We start from the raw sequence: 15,727 nt of genomic DNA, 5'->3' as shown, positions 1-15,727 counted from the left end.
CTATTTGAAGTTATTTATGGTTACAGATTGCCTACACCTGTTGCATCATTATCAAATAAAATTCAAAGTGCTGATGATATTGCTAACATGCATGCTACTATTTTTGATGAAGTTAAAGATATGATTGCCAAAGCCCAGCAATCATATACAAAGCAAGCAAATAAGAAAAGATAGGCCATGAATTTCAAAGTTGATGATTATGTTTGGTTACATATAGAAAAACGTAGATTACAAAGTGTACATAAACACCCAGTTGTGAAATTAGCACCTAGATTTTATGGACCATTCAAAATCATACACAAAATCAATGACAATGCATTTAAACTAGAACTACCACCACATTGGAAAATCCACAACACCTTTTATATTAGTTTATTACGACCCTTTAGAGGCCAATTACCTGTACACCCTGTCTATGAAAACCCACCTTTGCTAGATGAAGAGACTGAAATCCTTGAGCCTAAAGCTATTATAGATACTGACTTTATGACCACTAGAACTGGCCATAGATATTCTAGATATTTGGTCAAGTTTAAAAACCATCCTCTTGAAGAGGCCCAATGGATGCACGATAGAGACTTAAATGCTTTCCCCACTCTGTTAGCTCCACATTGAGCTAATAGCAATTGAGGATAATTGCTATCCCACCTCGGGGGTATGATGCCAGAAGGCATATTTCACGGTGGATTCTGTGCCACGGTGGATTCCGTGAGGTTTTACAGTGGATTCCGTAAACTTTTATTACCGGGGCTCATACACAAAGTGGATTCTTTGTGCGAGAAGTCGATGGGGATGCCTATCCTTTTCGGGCGTTTTGTTAATTTAGTGTGTACATGGGTGATTCCATAGCGGGTGATTCCGCAAAATACATATTTAAATTAATAAACGTTTATGAGTTTAGAGTGCGCACTCGTGATAAATTAAGGTTAGGCTTGATTTCTAACCAATTAATTTATTTATGTAGCTGAAGACTGCTAGGTATTCACTTTTGTCGGTTTGATTGTATTACTTTACTAACGATTGTGAATGCTTCAGTTGATGTGTAGAGATAGCAGCAGTGGCGGTGGAAAGCATCGGAGGATAGCGTGTATTCCAGTTATCGTCAATATTTTGATGGGCGCATATCTTAGGCATAGCACCTATATTTTGTCGCGCCTATTTATCAAGGCGTTTGATATTTATTTATTATTTTTGTATGTGCATGGGCGCACGATTTAGATATTTGTATTTGGACATTGTATTGGGTATGCCTGACTTATTGGGCGTCCATTAGCTTTATTTCTATTTGGCACAAAAGCAAACTCAAAAGCCAAAAGCGTGCTATTTTGTAATTTGGGCTATTATTTGAGCTTGAAGATGATTAATACATAAAATACATGCTTTGTGGAGCGCTCACACAAGGTATGGGGGGAGATTGCACCCAATTGGTCTCTTGTTCATGTCGTGCAAGCTTTCTACATGGATTTGTGTGCAAAAAGTAGAGTTCTTTTGTTCTTAGGGACCTTCTGATGCTCACTACGCGCGCTTACAGCATCCGATCTGTGCACCAAAGGTGGATGTCAACAAGAAGTTAATTGAAACTTTGGCAATCTTAGACTCAAAGGAGGGGAACCTTATAAAGGACCAACATGTTCTTTATAAAAATCTCCTAAATATTTGCTTTAAATGCCTCAAAACAAGGCACTTCATCAAAGATTGCCCAAAACTTAAGATGCAAGGAGAAGCAAAAAAAGAGAGACCAACCTTGCCAAAACTGAGTGACCCCAAAAAGATGGGTTCCAAATAGTTAAAAGAAGTGGTAACAATAAAAATAAGGGTCAATCAGCTAATAAAACAAATAATAACACTAAAGTCAAAAGCAATAACAGGTATGCAGCCCTCCTAATGAACCTAGATAGTGACATAAATTATTCACTGAGAGAAGATGGAGCTAGCAAGGGTAAAGCCAAAGTATAAGAGAAATCACACTATGATGAGGTAGCAATAGAGGAAACACAACTAGATAATAGGGGGGAGTCTTGTAGAATTCATGACAATCTAAATTTAAATTGAAATGAGTAGAATGATGATATAGAGTTCACACAAGTTGAAGAGAGGATCTCCCAAGGGGAATCAATGCCGTACTTATCCCAATCATGTTAGTGAACCTTAAAACAAGATGGAGGAAATGATCAATAATCTAAAAAAGGTACTCCAAGGTAGGTTAGAGTGAAAGCAACCCCTTTAGGGAAGGGAAAAACTCGTAGAAGAAATATAAGTTAAAAAAAGAATAAATAAACATGCATAAATTTAGTATAATCACTTTTAATACAATAGGTCTAACCCACCCTAAAAGGGCAAAGACAATTAGGGAATGGTTGAAAGTTGATGCCATTGTCCCTAATGTCATATGCCTACAAGAATTAAAGTCAATAGAATCAATACTTTTGAAAAACTTGAGTCTAATATTGAAATATTATGCATGTTGTTCAACAAAGCACACTAATAAAAGAGGGGGAGCATGTATAGGCATCTCCCATGATATGTAGGATTAGATTAGTAACTTTACTATGGATCGGGATAATAATTGGGTAGCTGCCCACATCAATCATCCTCATGAATTTCCTATGGTTTCTTTGCATGCTTCTAACACCTCTATTGAGAGAGCTAAAGTGTGGCATTCTCTGCAGCTACTAGAATGCCCCGTAATTCTTGCTAGGGATATAAATATGGTTGAATCCACAAAGGACATGTACTTGGAAAAGGGACATTGTATTCTAGGTTCATTAAAAGGTTAAGTGGCTAAGCACCAAAGCCTATCATGGGCTGGTGGACATCAATATGAAGGTCTAAGGTTTACATGGTTAAATAATCAAGTTGGTTGCTATCTAAGGAAAGCCATATTAGATAGATTTTACATTTTAGTTTGTTTATTATCTACTTTTTTGAATGCAAAGTGTAAGATAATTAAAAATATTGTGATGTCATACCACTTTGTCTAACTTAGTCTCTCTAACTGTTACACCCTCGGAAAACCAAGACGAATAAGTTGAAAAGTCAAGAAATGAATGAAGAAGCTCATTCTTGTGTGTGGCCAAACTTGCTCTTTTCTTGCTTCTTGACCTTGGTTCCTTCTTGTGCATGAGAGAGGGTGTGTGAGAGAGGGAAAGAGTGTGTGTGAGAGAGTAGGGACCGTGAAGAAGCTCTTCCTCTCCTCTCTTCATCTTCTTCTTTTTCTTTTTCCCTTCTTGCACACATGGCTATGGAGGTCAAAGCTTAGAGCTTGGAGATGGAGCTTGCTTTAGGGCACATCTTGAATTGTGGAGCTATCGACAGATTTGTGGCAAGAGGTACTTGATCAGATTCAAAGGTAAGCTCACTATATTAGTGTGTGGAAGAGTGCGCATAGCTATGTGAGAGGTAGCCATAGCTCTCGACTTGAAATGCTTGAAGGAATAAGTGGTCTGTGGGTCTTGGTGGTTTACTCGTGAGAGTGACAATACTAACCAATCTCATGCAACACAAACCCAACTTTGTTCAAGCATACTACTATTAGGAATGCAATCCAATATATTTGGGACTAGGCCTTTCAAAGGCCAATCTCCCTAGCCCTAGCTTGGACAACTGGCATTAGAGAAACACAAAAATATCTAAGAGATGTCAAAACCAAACCAGTGTACAAGAATAGGGAGGCAAGGGCAACAAAATATGTTGCACTAAACAATCTAGAAACAAGAATAGACTAGACCATGGGGAAACCAATCTACAAACTAAACAGCTTAAGGTTAAACATGAGTTGAGAACTCCAATGAGGACAATGAAGCCTCCAACATACAATGAGTCATTAGATAATGGTGGGCTGATAAAGCAAATAAGCCTACAAAGAAAATGTTTAACATTTTAAAGAAAAAAAGGACAAAGATATAATCCCATTATTAATTAGGGATGATAGGACCAAAGGCAAGAATAATTCAGAGGACCTCTTGATAACCAAGGACTTGTTTACCAAAAATTTCAGCTCTGTTAGAAATAGTAACCCTATTGAAACTGTAGCCAAAGCTAAAATAGCCTTAGTAAGGAAAAAAGTGGTCCCAAACAGCCTAGCCTGTACACTTGATGAGGACATCTCCCCAATAGAACTAGGAGATACAACAAATGCTCTTGCTTCAAGAAAGAACCTAGAGTTAGATGGATTGCCTAATGAATTCTTTAAAGAATTCAAGGAATTCCCCATCTCCCTTCTTCTTAGTGTATGAAAGGAATCATTGAGATCTTCTTAGTGTATGAAAGGAATCATTGAGATATGGAGCTCTATCACACACCATCAATGAAGGGGCTATGAAATTGATTCATAAAAGAGATGAAAAGAAATGTCTAGCTAATTGGAGACCCATTGACATTTGCATATAAGATATATGTCAAGGCTCTAGCTAGGAGACTCTCCAACCACCTAGACTCATGGGTAAGGAAGGAGCGAAAGGATTCATCAAAGGCACTATGACAGGCTTGAATGGGACTTCATATTGCAATCCTGTCAAGACATGGGCTTGGGGAGAAAATTCATTATGTTAGTACACTATTTGGCAATGCCTCTACAAGGATAGCCATCAATGGAGAGAGAACAAACTCCTTCCCCCTTTAGAGATCTATCAGGCAATGATAACCTTTGGCCCCCTTACTGTTTGCCATTGTTGTTGATGCATTTGGATGGCTAGTCCAATATGAGATAGACAAAGGAAATATAAAAGAATTAAACTCCCTAATAATAGAGACACGATGCTTAATTAGCTTGCTAATGACACCAATAGATCATTTAACAATGACCCAATATCAATAGTTGTCTTCTGGAACTGTCTTCGAGCATTCTACAAAGCATCATGATCAGTAATTAATCTAGCCAAAACAATAATTAAATCCCTCATTTTAGTTACCCTCTTAGGTGGTTGTTAGAGGCTAGTTGCAAAGAAATAGAATTTAGAAAGGTCTTCCTTTGACATCACCATGAAACAAAGATGGAAATGGGTGCAGGAAAAGATTAGGAATAAGTTGGAAAGATGGAAAGGGATGCAAATGAACCTGGCAAGGAGGACCCTAGTCTTGAAACACATCATCATCCCAACCACCATCTACTTTCTAGGCTACTAGCAACCCCCAAGAGCCAACCTCAAACAATTAGACTAGATATGCAGGAATTTCTTATGGAGCAATGATGGAGGAGAAAGCTTCAAAATCCCAAAAGCCTCTTGGGTAGTATGCACAACTCCTAAAAGACTAGGAGGGTTGGGCCTTCCAAACATGCAGACACTTGCCAAATTGGTAGCCAAATGGATGGCTAGGAGTCTAAGCAGGCAAGAGGAGTATTGGATAACACTATTGTATGCTGCCACTAGGAACTTCCAAGTTTTAGGTTACCCAAGGTGGAGAAATCTGGATCCACTGACGGTCATAATTAGTCTAATCAAACTCAAAGCCAAGGGTTGTTCAACCTTAGCCAAAGGTTTGTGGGAAGCTTGGTTCAAATACAAACATTTATTGACCCTGTCCCCTCATCCCAACTTAACTCTCACTTGGTGTGCCTTTGATTTTATGTGGTTTAGCTTCTTCCACAACACAATTATTGAACAAGATACTAGGAAGACACGTAAACTCTTTAGGAAAGGTATAAGAACAAATGGGGATCTATGGAATAGTGAGAGCAAAACCTGGCTAATTGAAGAACAACTAAGGTGGGAATATCAACTCAGCTAATTTCATACCTGGAGCTACTCAGGGGGATAGAAGGAGCTTATGGTATTCTCACCTTTCTACTACAATTAACCTGAATTAGCCCTTCAACCACAAGGAGATATGTCTAGAAGGGGACAAACCTCTTCTCCCCCTTCTTGACTTGACAAGCAACAATTCTCCATTATGCAACAAACTTAATGATGGAAACCTCAGCAATGAAACTACAGATTTACGAATCTAGGGTCCCCAACCATCAAACCTAAAATGTATTGTCTGATGCGACTAATAATTTTAAAAGGACTTTGGACTAATTATAGAGCTATGATGGTTGGAATAGGTAATGGGATATGCCCAAGATGCAACACCGAGGTAGAAACTATTCCCCACTTTTTTCTAACATGTCCACAAAATACTAACATCTTTTGTTTTTCGCAGGTAATGATCATGCCTTTTCACTCTACTAGATTGACATGAAAAGAATTAATGTTGGGTGAAATGCATGGAATTCCTCCAATTGTGTGGAATTGGATGAGAAGCTGCTACTTATGGAGCATCTAGATCTGTAGGAATAAAGAGGTGTTTTGCAACTCTAATGTAGATCTCGTGCATGGTTTTAAAGCTGATATTTTTTAACAGGCTAAAGTGGATGCTGAAGTACTGCAAAAACTCCATGAAGCAAACCAAGAAGACAAAGCTGGGAGAGTGGAGAAAAATGAAGCTATTAGGGGTTGAGAAGGTGGAGGAAGTAGCCACTATTCTGCTGGAAATAAAAAAGAAAACTGCTTAAAGGGCTGATAAGCTAATTGTGGAAATTGAAAAGGCACTTCAAAGCTCAGGAGCTTCCTTGATTTGAAGCCCTCTCCAAATATAAACAGCTGTATAAACCTTTATATTTGAAGCCCTCTCCAAGTATAAACATCTGTATAAACCTTTTTCACTTTTTAATGTGAATTTCACGCTTCCTACAAAAAAGATATTCTTACTCTGATATAAGTACTCCGTTTCGCGTCTAAAAACGTTCTCTGTGAACACCGAAGTCTTGCGCGCGGATTTATGCTCGCTGCTAGGCTGGCTACGTCATCACGGCCTCTCATCGTTTGACACCTCAGCGGTAACAGCGAAACGGGGCCTCGAGCACATCAGGATCGATTATCATTCGCATTTGCCTCTCGTCAAAGGAAGAGGAAGAGAGACGGAAGCAGCAGATCCTGGCTCGCGCTATGTTATCGAGACGCAGCGTCCTGTTCCTGTGCTTCCTCCTGTTCGTGCTCTCCTCTTCATTTGTCTTGGCACGCTCCAAGCAGCGGAAGCTGGTCCTCCTCTTCTCAGACGACCAGGCCAATAAAGGCTCCTCCGCACCTCTGCCGCCGCACGACATCCTCGAGCATGCCGACGATCATACAGATGACTCGCAGTCCGACGAATGGGACGACTTCAGTGGCGACAGCCCCCTCGAGGATCTAGATCCCGGCTCATGGAAGGTTGTATTCGACAACGCCACATCTGCAGAGCATGTAATTTCTTTGGAAACAGTTGATGAAACCCTAGATGGAAGGGATACACCCTATGATGAGGTGCTCTACCAGTTGGGCGTTGTCCGGATGCTCATGGCATCTAGCAATGGTGATCTGGAGGCCATGGGAATCGCCACAAAGGAGTTTCAGGAAGCTGCGGATGCAGGCAACGCCCATGCTCAGTCTACACTTGGATTCTTGTACGGCAGTGGCATTGGTGTTGACCAAAGCGATGCTAAGTCATTCCTGTATCATTCCTTTGCTAATGAAGGCGGCAATTTTCAATCGAAATTAGCCCTTGCTTACAGCTATTTCCGTAGACAGGTATGGCCAAACAGTCTCGTATAGTTTTCTCTACGTTATACCTACTTAAGCTATAGAATCTGGTTCTTTAGTCACTTTATTTCCTGTAAATATCACCGTCAGTGTTTTCTTAAATTTATTTCCACTGCCCTGAAAATATCTCTTATTTAGCAAGAAACTAACAATCAAAAAGCCTCAATTGAAATGCATGGTTGCCAGAACAACTTGGCATGCTTTAAAAAAGTGCTCTACTTTCTGCATCATTATCTATTGAGGATATTTTTGCAATGTTGTCAGACTGTCAGTTACGGGATTGAGTTGTGTCATCCTAAAAGCTAATTATGGTACTGCTTTTGATGGTTTGACATGTGGAATTTTGAGCATTTAAGAGTGCATTCAAGTTGCTTGTTGATGTGCAACACAGAGATCTATAACCTTGTTTTTTTTGCGATGCATGGACTTATCTGTCCTGGATGTGCTGAAGGCTGGCAATAACTGAAAAATTGCTGGAAAATGATTCAACTGAGGTCGATTATGACTGAGTTGAGGTGCATGACTGCTAGAGGCTGATACTGCAGAGACATGAGAGCCAATAGCAAGTACCAAAATGCATGGCTGTCACGAAATTTGTTTTTGATCTTAAAATATTTAAAAGACAATCTTGATCAGGATTTGTAATCCATTTGTCTATGCATTGATTAGAGTTTGTAGATGAGCGCATCTCAAAATTGGTTTTCACTGGTTAACATGAAATATAACCTCTAATAATGGTTGAGTACAAGTGGAATGGATGCTCACTGCTCATAACCATTCCTTCCCTAACATATCCAACTCCGTTTGCTGCTCCTATGACCTGCCATAGTCTCCTCCGCTCCAATAGGAAGTAGTGTGTGCATGTATCCGTTTAATGAAAAGTGGAGGTGAGGAGCAGCCCATAAATAGGCCAAACAAATACATAAAAATGAACAGATTGGCCAACATCATTAAATGCTATTAAAACAGATTGGCTAACATCAAATGCCCCAAGCTTAGAAATGAAATGGCTTCTGCTAGCGAGCTGTGTCATGCAGAAAATGTACAATGCTAACTTCCTCTCTCAGATCATAGGTGATTAGAAAATATACGACTAAGGATTCATTACAGTACATATTGCAATGACAATTAAATAAGACCATTGATACTGAAGCAGTGGGCGATCAAGCCGTGAGAGTGTGCAATTGAAAAGGAATGCAAACATAGAGAGAGAAGGGAAGAGAAAGACTGCAATGAAAGAAGAGAATGGAAGAAGAGAAATCTGCACTGAATTGAACAAAAGCTGAATATATAGGTGAACTGATTAGTCCCTGCATGCAGCCCAAGGCACCAATGAGGGCACCGGATCAGGCTAATGATGAAAGGCAGTAGTGTAAGACAAAGGAGAGTCCTTGAATGTCAGAGTAGTGTGCTGAGGACCTGCAAGACCAGCGAGTGGAGGGGGGACCAGCTATAAATAGGGCAAAGTTGCCAAAATTGGCCGATCAGCTATAGGCGGCTCACTAAATGCTGGCAAGGCTTTGAACTAATGTTACCAAGAGTGACTATTCCCCCTAATGGTGGACAAAGTTCTAGCAACAAATCCCCTCGAGGAGTCATATAATTTGAAGCACTATTGTCAATGAGCCAAGGCTTCTATGAAGAAGAGAAAACTGATGAAGAAGGCCCCTCCATCTCATGGATAGGAAGGAACATGGACTCATGTGCAATAGCTAGTGAAGAAGTAGAGGAAGACTCAGCTGTTTTAGCTCCATTGTTCGCTCCTAGACAAAGGTGAGGGCATTTCTTTCAACATTGCCCTTGGGGATGAATGCCCTTTCCATAGTGTAGGCATTTAGGCTTCTTTCAATGCATATCAGAGCTCGAAGAAGACTTTGAGTGTTTAACTTGCTCTTTTTTTCTTGATCTTGGCCTTCTGGTCCTTCTTGTTGCCCCTTCTAAACCTATAGAGAAGCCTTAGTAAGGTTGGATCCACTGGCACCAATATCTTTGAGTTGCTCTTTGTACTATAGGACAAGTGGAGCTAGCTCTTCCCATAGAAGAGTTTCCCAAACCCTAGGGTTAAGCAAGATGGTGTAGAAGACATTATACTTTGGAAATGACAATTAAGTAAGGAGAATCATTGCCATGTTCTCCGATGAGATCGTCCTACCAAGGATGTAAGCTGATCCCACATGTCCTCCATCTTGTTGATGTGATCTTGCATAGAAGGAGAATCATCAACAGGAAGCATTTAGAATTTCTTCTCTTGGGGATGTTGTTAGCAGCTTGGTCAACTCACGTGTGAGTCTAGTTCATGCAGACATTACTAGGCATTGTGGGCATTTTATTGTGGCCTTTATGAAGCTTATTTGGGTATTTTATGCTGGCTGACCAGCATTAAATGCTGGCCAACCTGCTGTCATTTATTACATTATTTTGTCCTTTATATACTGGGCTTCCTCTTGGTTTTATTGGAGAGAGGGAGCCGGTGCCATTGCCTAGGCAGCTAGTGACTCACTATTGTACACAACATTCTTGTGTTTGGTATATGGATTCCTTTTCCCGAGCATTCTTCTGAGTTCTTTTCTTTGCAGTGTTCTTTTGTGTTTTTCTCTTTCGTCCTTGTGTTCAGCAGTTTATTATAGCATCTATTTATGCTTCCATTGCTACATCCACTTTTGACATGGTATCAGATTTTAGGATCTACGCTCGTGCTGCCATATTCTGCTGATTCAGGTTTTTCACTGCACCTTGCTGATTAGGTGACATTCTCCTCCTGCAAATCATGCTGTTTTCAGCCCTATAGATTTGTGTTTGTTGCATTTAATGCAGCGCCAGCTTGCATTTTATACTCCTACAATTGTGTTTTCAGTTTGCCTCCCACATGCTACTCTAGGCGGCTCCTGAACTGCTGGTGATTGTGGTCTTTTGCTCAGCATGTCTGCGTTTTGAGCATGTGCTAGTGGTACAATGTTGGGCGATACCTTCTGGTTGGTTTCTGCGGATTTTTGTGATTTCAGCATTGTGTTTTTGTGATCAGCTTGTGTACACTATGTGTGAACTCTATTTTGTGTGGTCTGTGCAATTGGTGTGGCTGCACACACACACACTCTCTCTCTCTCTCTCCTCTTCTTTCCTTTATTTTCTCTTTCTATCCTCTCCAGATGGCTCCTCCTTGCTGTTCTATTGATGACAAACTTCATGGCCTTGATTAGTTAACATGGAGTGCTATTATGAAAGCATGGTTTGTGCATAAGTGGTTATGGTAGGTTGTGTTTGGAGCGTTTGAGTATCCTACTCCTCTTCCAGCTGATTTTGGCTAGGATAGCCGCTTTTGCTTTCTAGTACAGGTGATGTGGTTATCCCTTAGGATTCCAGTACACAGAGAGGGCGTGTGAGAGGGTGGTGAGGTGGGGTAGGTTAGCCTCATCTATATAGATATATAGGTGCACAGGTTCCAAATGTTAGTAGATATGTTAGTTCATGGATAAGTTTGTGCATGTGATTTAGTAGGCTAGGGTACCAGGATATTTATTAGATGATTTGGGTATTTTATTTTGCGAGTTTCTATATTGTACTGGTACATTTCAGCCAGTTAGCCAATGTGTCATACTATGTGGCAGTTTTTATGCCTATATCAATCAATCTCTCCTCCTCCACAATCATTAATCTATCATCACTTACAGGTTCTTGGTGGAGAGAAGCCGGCGCCTTCATAGCTAGTGACTCACATTGCTTTTGTATTGTCTCATGTCTTGGTATATGGATTCTATTTCTTGAGCATTCATTTGAGTTCTCTTCTTTTGCAGTGTTCTTTTGTTCTCTCTTTTCTCTCTCTTTAGTCTTGTGTTCAACAGTCTATTTCAGCACATGTATATGCTTCCATTGCTGCATCCCCGTCTAACACCAAAGAGGGACCTCCCTAACGTATCGATTGAAGTATGGTAGGTTCAAATCTTGGAGCTAGGATTGACATCTAGGTTCATGATGGGTTGTTACTTGACAGAGAGCAAGATTGTGTCAGAAGTGATGCAGCAATGGAAGCATAAACAACATGCTAAAATAAACTGCTGAAACACAAGACAAGAAAAAAATAAATACAAATACAGATGAGAACTCAGAAGTATGCCCGGGAAACGGAATCCATATCGAACACGAGACAACAACATACAACATTGAATCACTGGCTATATGGGTACCCTGGCACCGACTTCTCTCTCCTTAGAAGAATCCACAAATGATGGCTGAAGTACAGAAGAGGAGGAGGAGCCCTAGCAATATATAAGGATAAAATGGGGGGAGCAATAAATGCAGTCGGCCAGCATTAAATGCTCCCTAGCCCTAAAAAGGGCACCAGAAAATGCCAATAAAAATACTACATAAAATGCTGTAGTCTCTGCAGCACAGACTCACACATGAGTTGACTAATCTGCTAACACCCTCTCTCAGATCAGGGGCGATTTGATACAATACAATAGTACAATGATGGGGTATCATAAACTATATGACATAGAACCACCAGAAGAACCATGGATCCAAGCAGTGAGTGGCCAATCCACCACCAAGATGCCTCGGAGAGTATCTAACATTGATGTCGATCATAACAACACCACTTGAAAATAGAGAATAATCATAGCAGCTCTTTGTGTTATGTCACCTATGTCACTTAGGACATACACCAATTTGCCAAACATGTCTCTGAACATGTGACCATGGAATCCCCGCCTTCGGCCAAAACCGCCAAAGTGTCCCCTCATGTGAGTTCCAGACGAAAGCCTCCCGCTCTCTATCAAGTAACCAGCCCATCATGAATCTGGATGTGAATCCTAGCTCTAGGATTTGTATTTGCCAAACTTCGCGTGATGCGTCAGGGATATCCCTCTTTGGATCCTGTGCATCTGTATAGATATATAGATGAGGCACAGCTGCCCCATCTCACCACCCTCTCACACTCCCTCTCTGGCACCGGAGAGTCGTGAGGGATGTCCACATCACCACCACTAGAAAGCAGCTGACGCAAGGGCCACTAAGCCTTTTCCACGATCCGAAGAAGAGGATCCCTTCCGTACCTTGGACTTCGCCTTGGCTGGAGGATCGGACTCGGAATTTGAGGCAGACGATGACTCGTTGGAGGAGTCCGCATCCCGCTTCGTCTTCTGCTCCTTTTTCTTCCTGGAAGCTGCTAACTCTTTGCAGTCCTTCCTTAATTGACCTTTCTTGCCACAGTGGTAACACTAGGCCTTCGACTTCTTCATCTAGGAACCCTTCTTTGAAGCTGCAAAAGCCTCACCTGAACCTCCATAATGTGATGGAAGTCGCCCCTGTAGTCGCAAAGTAGCTTCATGCTCAAGTATCATAGAGGACATGTGAAGAAAACTAATAGGAGTCGTAGATGTTTGCGCTCGTAAAGCATTCGCCACTCCATCAAATTCCGAGCAAGCTTGTAGAGTACCGTACCAACAAGATGTGTCTTTGATAAGGCAGGACTGCATAGTGCAAAGCTGGTCCTAGAGTGGGTAACACGAAGTAGGAATCGTATGTTTGGATTCAAACTTCAGTTGCTGGAGCTGGCCATAGAGAGTAACGGCCCGTATGGTGGAAGGAGCCTCGTACATCAATTGTAACTTCGACCATACATCTGAAGCTGTCGTATAGGAGGTGACCACCGATAGGACTTCTTTGGAAATACACTGAAGTAACACCGAATAAGCACGGACATCATCCGAATCCTATGTAAGCATAGCCTTCTCATGGTTGTCTTCATCTAAATCAGATGGAACTGGAGAAGGTTGTTGAGGACGTGCCACAGCTCCGTTAACCACGTACCATAACTGCTTTTGAATAAACCAAGCCTTCATCACTGCACTCTACGTGTAATAATCAGGTCCATGGAGCTTGTCATTAGTGGATGTGCATGGAGGAGCCATTTGGAGAGGATTTAGAAAAGAAGTAGAGAAAAGAAGGGATTGGGAGACGGAACATAGCCAAACCATGAGCACAGACTGCAAAAAGCAAGAGTTCACATGCAGTATAATCCAAAAATTGATCAAAATAAGCCAAAATCTGCTGTACGAAGTCAAAAAATCAGTTGAAACTAGCTCCTCTCTCCTCAGAAGAATCCACAAATGATGGCTGAGGTACACAAGGGGAGGAGGATCCCTAGCAATATGTAGGCATAAAATGGGGGGAGCAATAAATGTAGTCGGCCAGCATTTAATGCTGGTCGGCTAGCATTAATTGCTCCCTAGCCCTAAAAAGGGCACCAGAAAATGCTAGTAAAAATACTATATAAAATGTTGTAGTCTCTACAACACAGACTCACACTTGAGCTGACTAATCTGCTAACAGATTGGTTTCTAGTCCGAGCTCACATGAGGGGACACTTTGGTGGTTTGGCCGAAGGCGGCGGGGAATCCATGGTCATGTATGTTCAAAGGCATTTTTGATAAGACGGTCTTGTATGCTTCTATGAGACATTGTTGATAGACAGAGAGGTCTGTTATGCTTCTCTATTTTTCAAGTCTTGTACAATCAACATTGACACTGGAGTTCTCTCTGAGGCACCTTGGTGGTGGCTTAATCATGCATCGCTTGGGTATTTATGGTTCTATTTTGGTGGTCTTTGTTGTATGTACTATGATGGGTCATTCTCATTGTATTGTATTAGATCACCCTAGCAGTATGATTAGCTCATGTATGAGTCTAGTTCATGCATGACATTACTAGGCATTTTATTGTGGCCTTTATGGTGCTTATTTGGGCATTTAATGCTGGTGACCAGCATTAAATGCTGGCCGACCTATTGCCATTTATGTTATTGTTTTGTCTTTTATATAATGGGTTGCTCCTCAATTAGTCATTCATCACTTACAGGTTTTGTTGAAGATAGGGAGCCGTTGCCATCGCCTATGCAGACAGTGACTCACTGTTGTTGTACGCGACCTTCTCGTGTTTTTATATGGATTCCAGTTCTCGAGCATTCTTTTGAGTTGTCTTCTTTGCAATATTTTTTTGTGTTTTTCTATTCCGTTGTTGTGTATAGCAGTTTATTATAGCATTTGTTTATGCTTTCCTTGCTACATCCACTTTTGACAGATGCGGTGGGCAAAGGTCATTTGATGGTACAGAGAGGAGGGCTTTGTCCATACCTCTCTAGAATGAAGTTTGCAAACATGGACAAGAACAAAATCCTGCAGACTCACCTTGCATTCCATGCATTGGTTGTTGCATACCATAAGGAGTTGTACCATGCATCCCCATATGTGGTCCTTGACCCACCATAGCATGCACTAAAGTATCTTGGTTGCCCCATACTTGCATGCATGCCTTGCTGTCCAAAATCCATTGCATTGGCACTACCAAGATGGCCTTGCTATTGCGTGTCTTGCCCCATTGACACTAGTTGCTTTTACTCATTGACAACATTGGCAGCATCTTGAGATGGTTTTGGCATTTCCTTTGGTACATCGTGTTCTCTCGAAGCTCTAGAGGATGACTTTCTTCTTTTTGACCTTGTTGTCCTTGGAAGAATTGAGAAACCGAGTAAATTGAGGATCCTTTGTCAATTGTGCAAAGATAGCATTTTGCTCACCTCAAATGAACTTTGAACTAGTCATCAAATTCTTCATCTTTTTGTTGATGATCATCATCTAGTGGCCTAGTTGGATCTACTTCTTGCTCTAAACCCACATTTTCTCCTTGTTACCCAAGTTGCATGCGCATTCCAAGATTAGGCATTGCCTATCCTCTATTGCTTTGTGTACCTTCCAATGGTGAAGCATCATCATGACTTGAGCCCAAATTATTGTTCGATGACATGCTTGCTGTAAATGCACTCAGCTGATCACAATCTCAGCAATGTGCAACTTCATTAACTTACACACAAGTGCCTTGGGCCCATCTACTCAAGGGAGTTAATGGTATCTTGGTAATGGAGTCATGAAACCAGCCTTCCTTCTCGGATAGGGTGATAATAACCTGATTAAGCACTAACTACGACAAGCATAAAATTCACATAAACAGAAAACGCAAATGTTCACTTAATCTTGGACAATGGATAGCATGTTAGCCCCAAAACTGGTGCCCCTTGTGGTATTTCTTTATCTTGAATTGCAATTTGGATGGAATAGAATGAGATTTCCCAAATCTCCTTTACTCTCCAATTGCCTCTTGTTGTCATGAATGATCAA

General features: G+C 41.1%; 1 protein-coding gene across 1 annotated transcript in view; it reads left to right on the top strand.

The window, feature by feature from the left end:
* The first annotated feature begins 6,770 nt into the window (after positions 1–6,770).
* LOC148020246 (ERAD-associated E3 ubiquitin-protein ligase component HRD3A-like) overlaps positions 6,771–15,727 on the top strand; it is a 29,916-nt gene continuing 20,959 nt past the window's right edge. Inside the window, exon 1 of the mRNA XM_087700576.1 lies at positions 6,771–7,544. Within this exon, the coding sequence (XP_087556702.1) occupies positions 6,927–7,544 (618 nt within the window). The 5' untranslated portion in view covers positions 6,771–6,926. The remainder of the gene's footprint in view (positions 7,545–15,727) is intronic.

Source organism: Lygodium microphyllum, chromosome 19, assembly GCF_053477565.2.
Source record: "Lygodium microphyllum isolate KBCC chromosome 19, Lygodium_microphyllum_v1.1.10, whole genome shotgun sequence".
In the NCBI taxonomy this organism is placed as follows: domain Eukaryota; kingdom Viridiplantae; phylum Streptophyta; class Polypodiopsida; order Schizaeales; family Lygodiaceae; genus Lygodium; species Lygodium microphyllum.
This window is presented reverse-complemented; position numbering and strand designations above follow the sequence as displayed.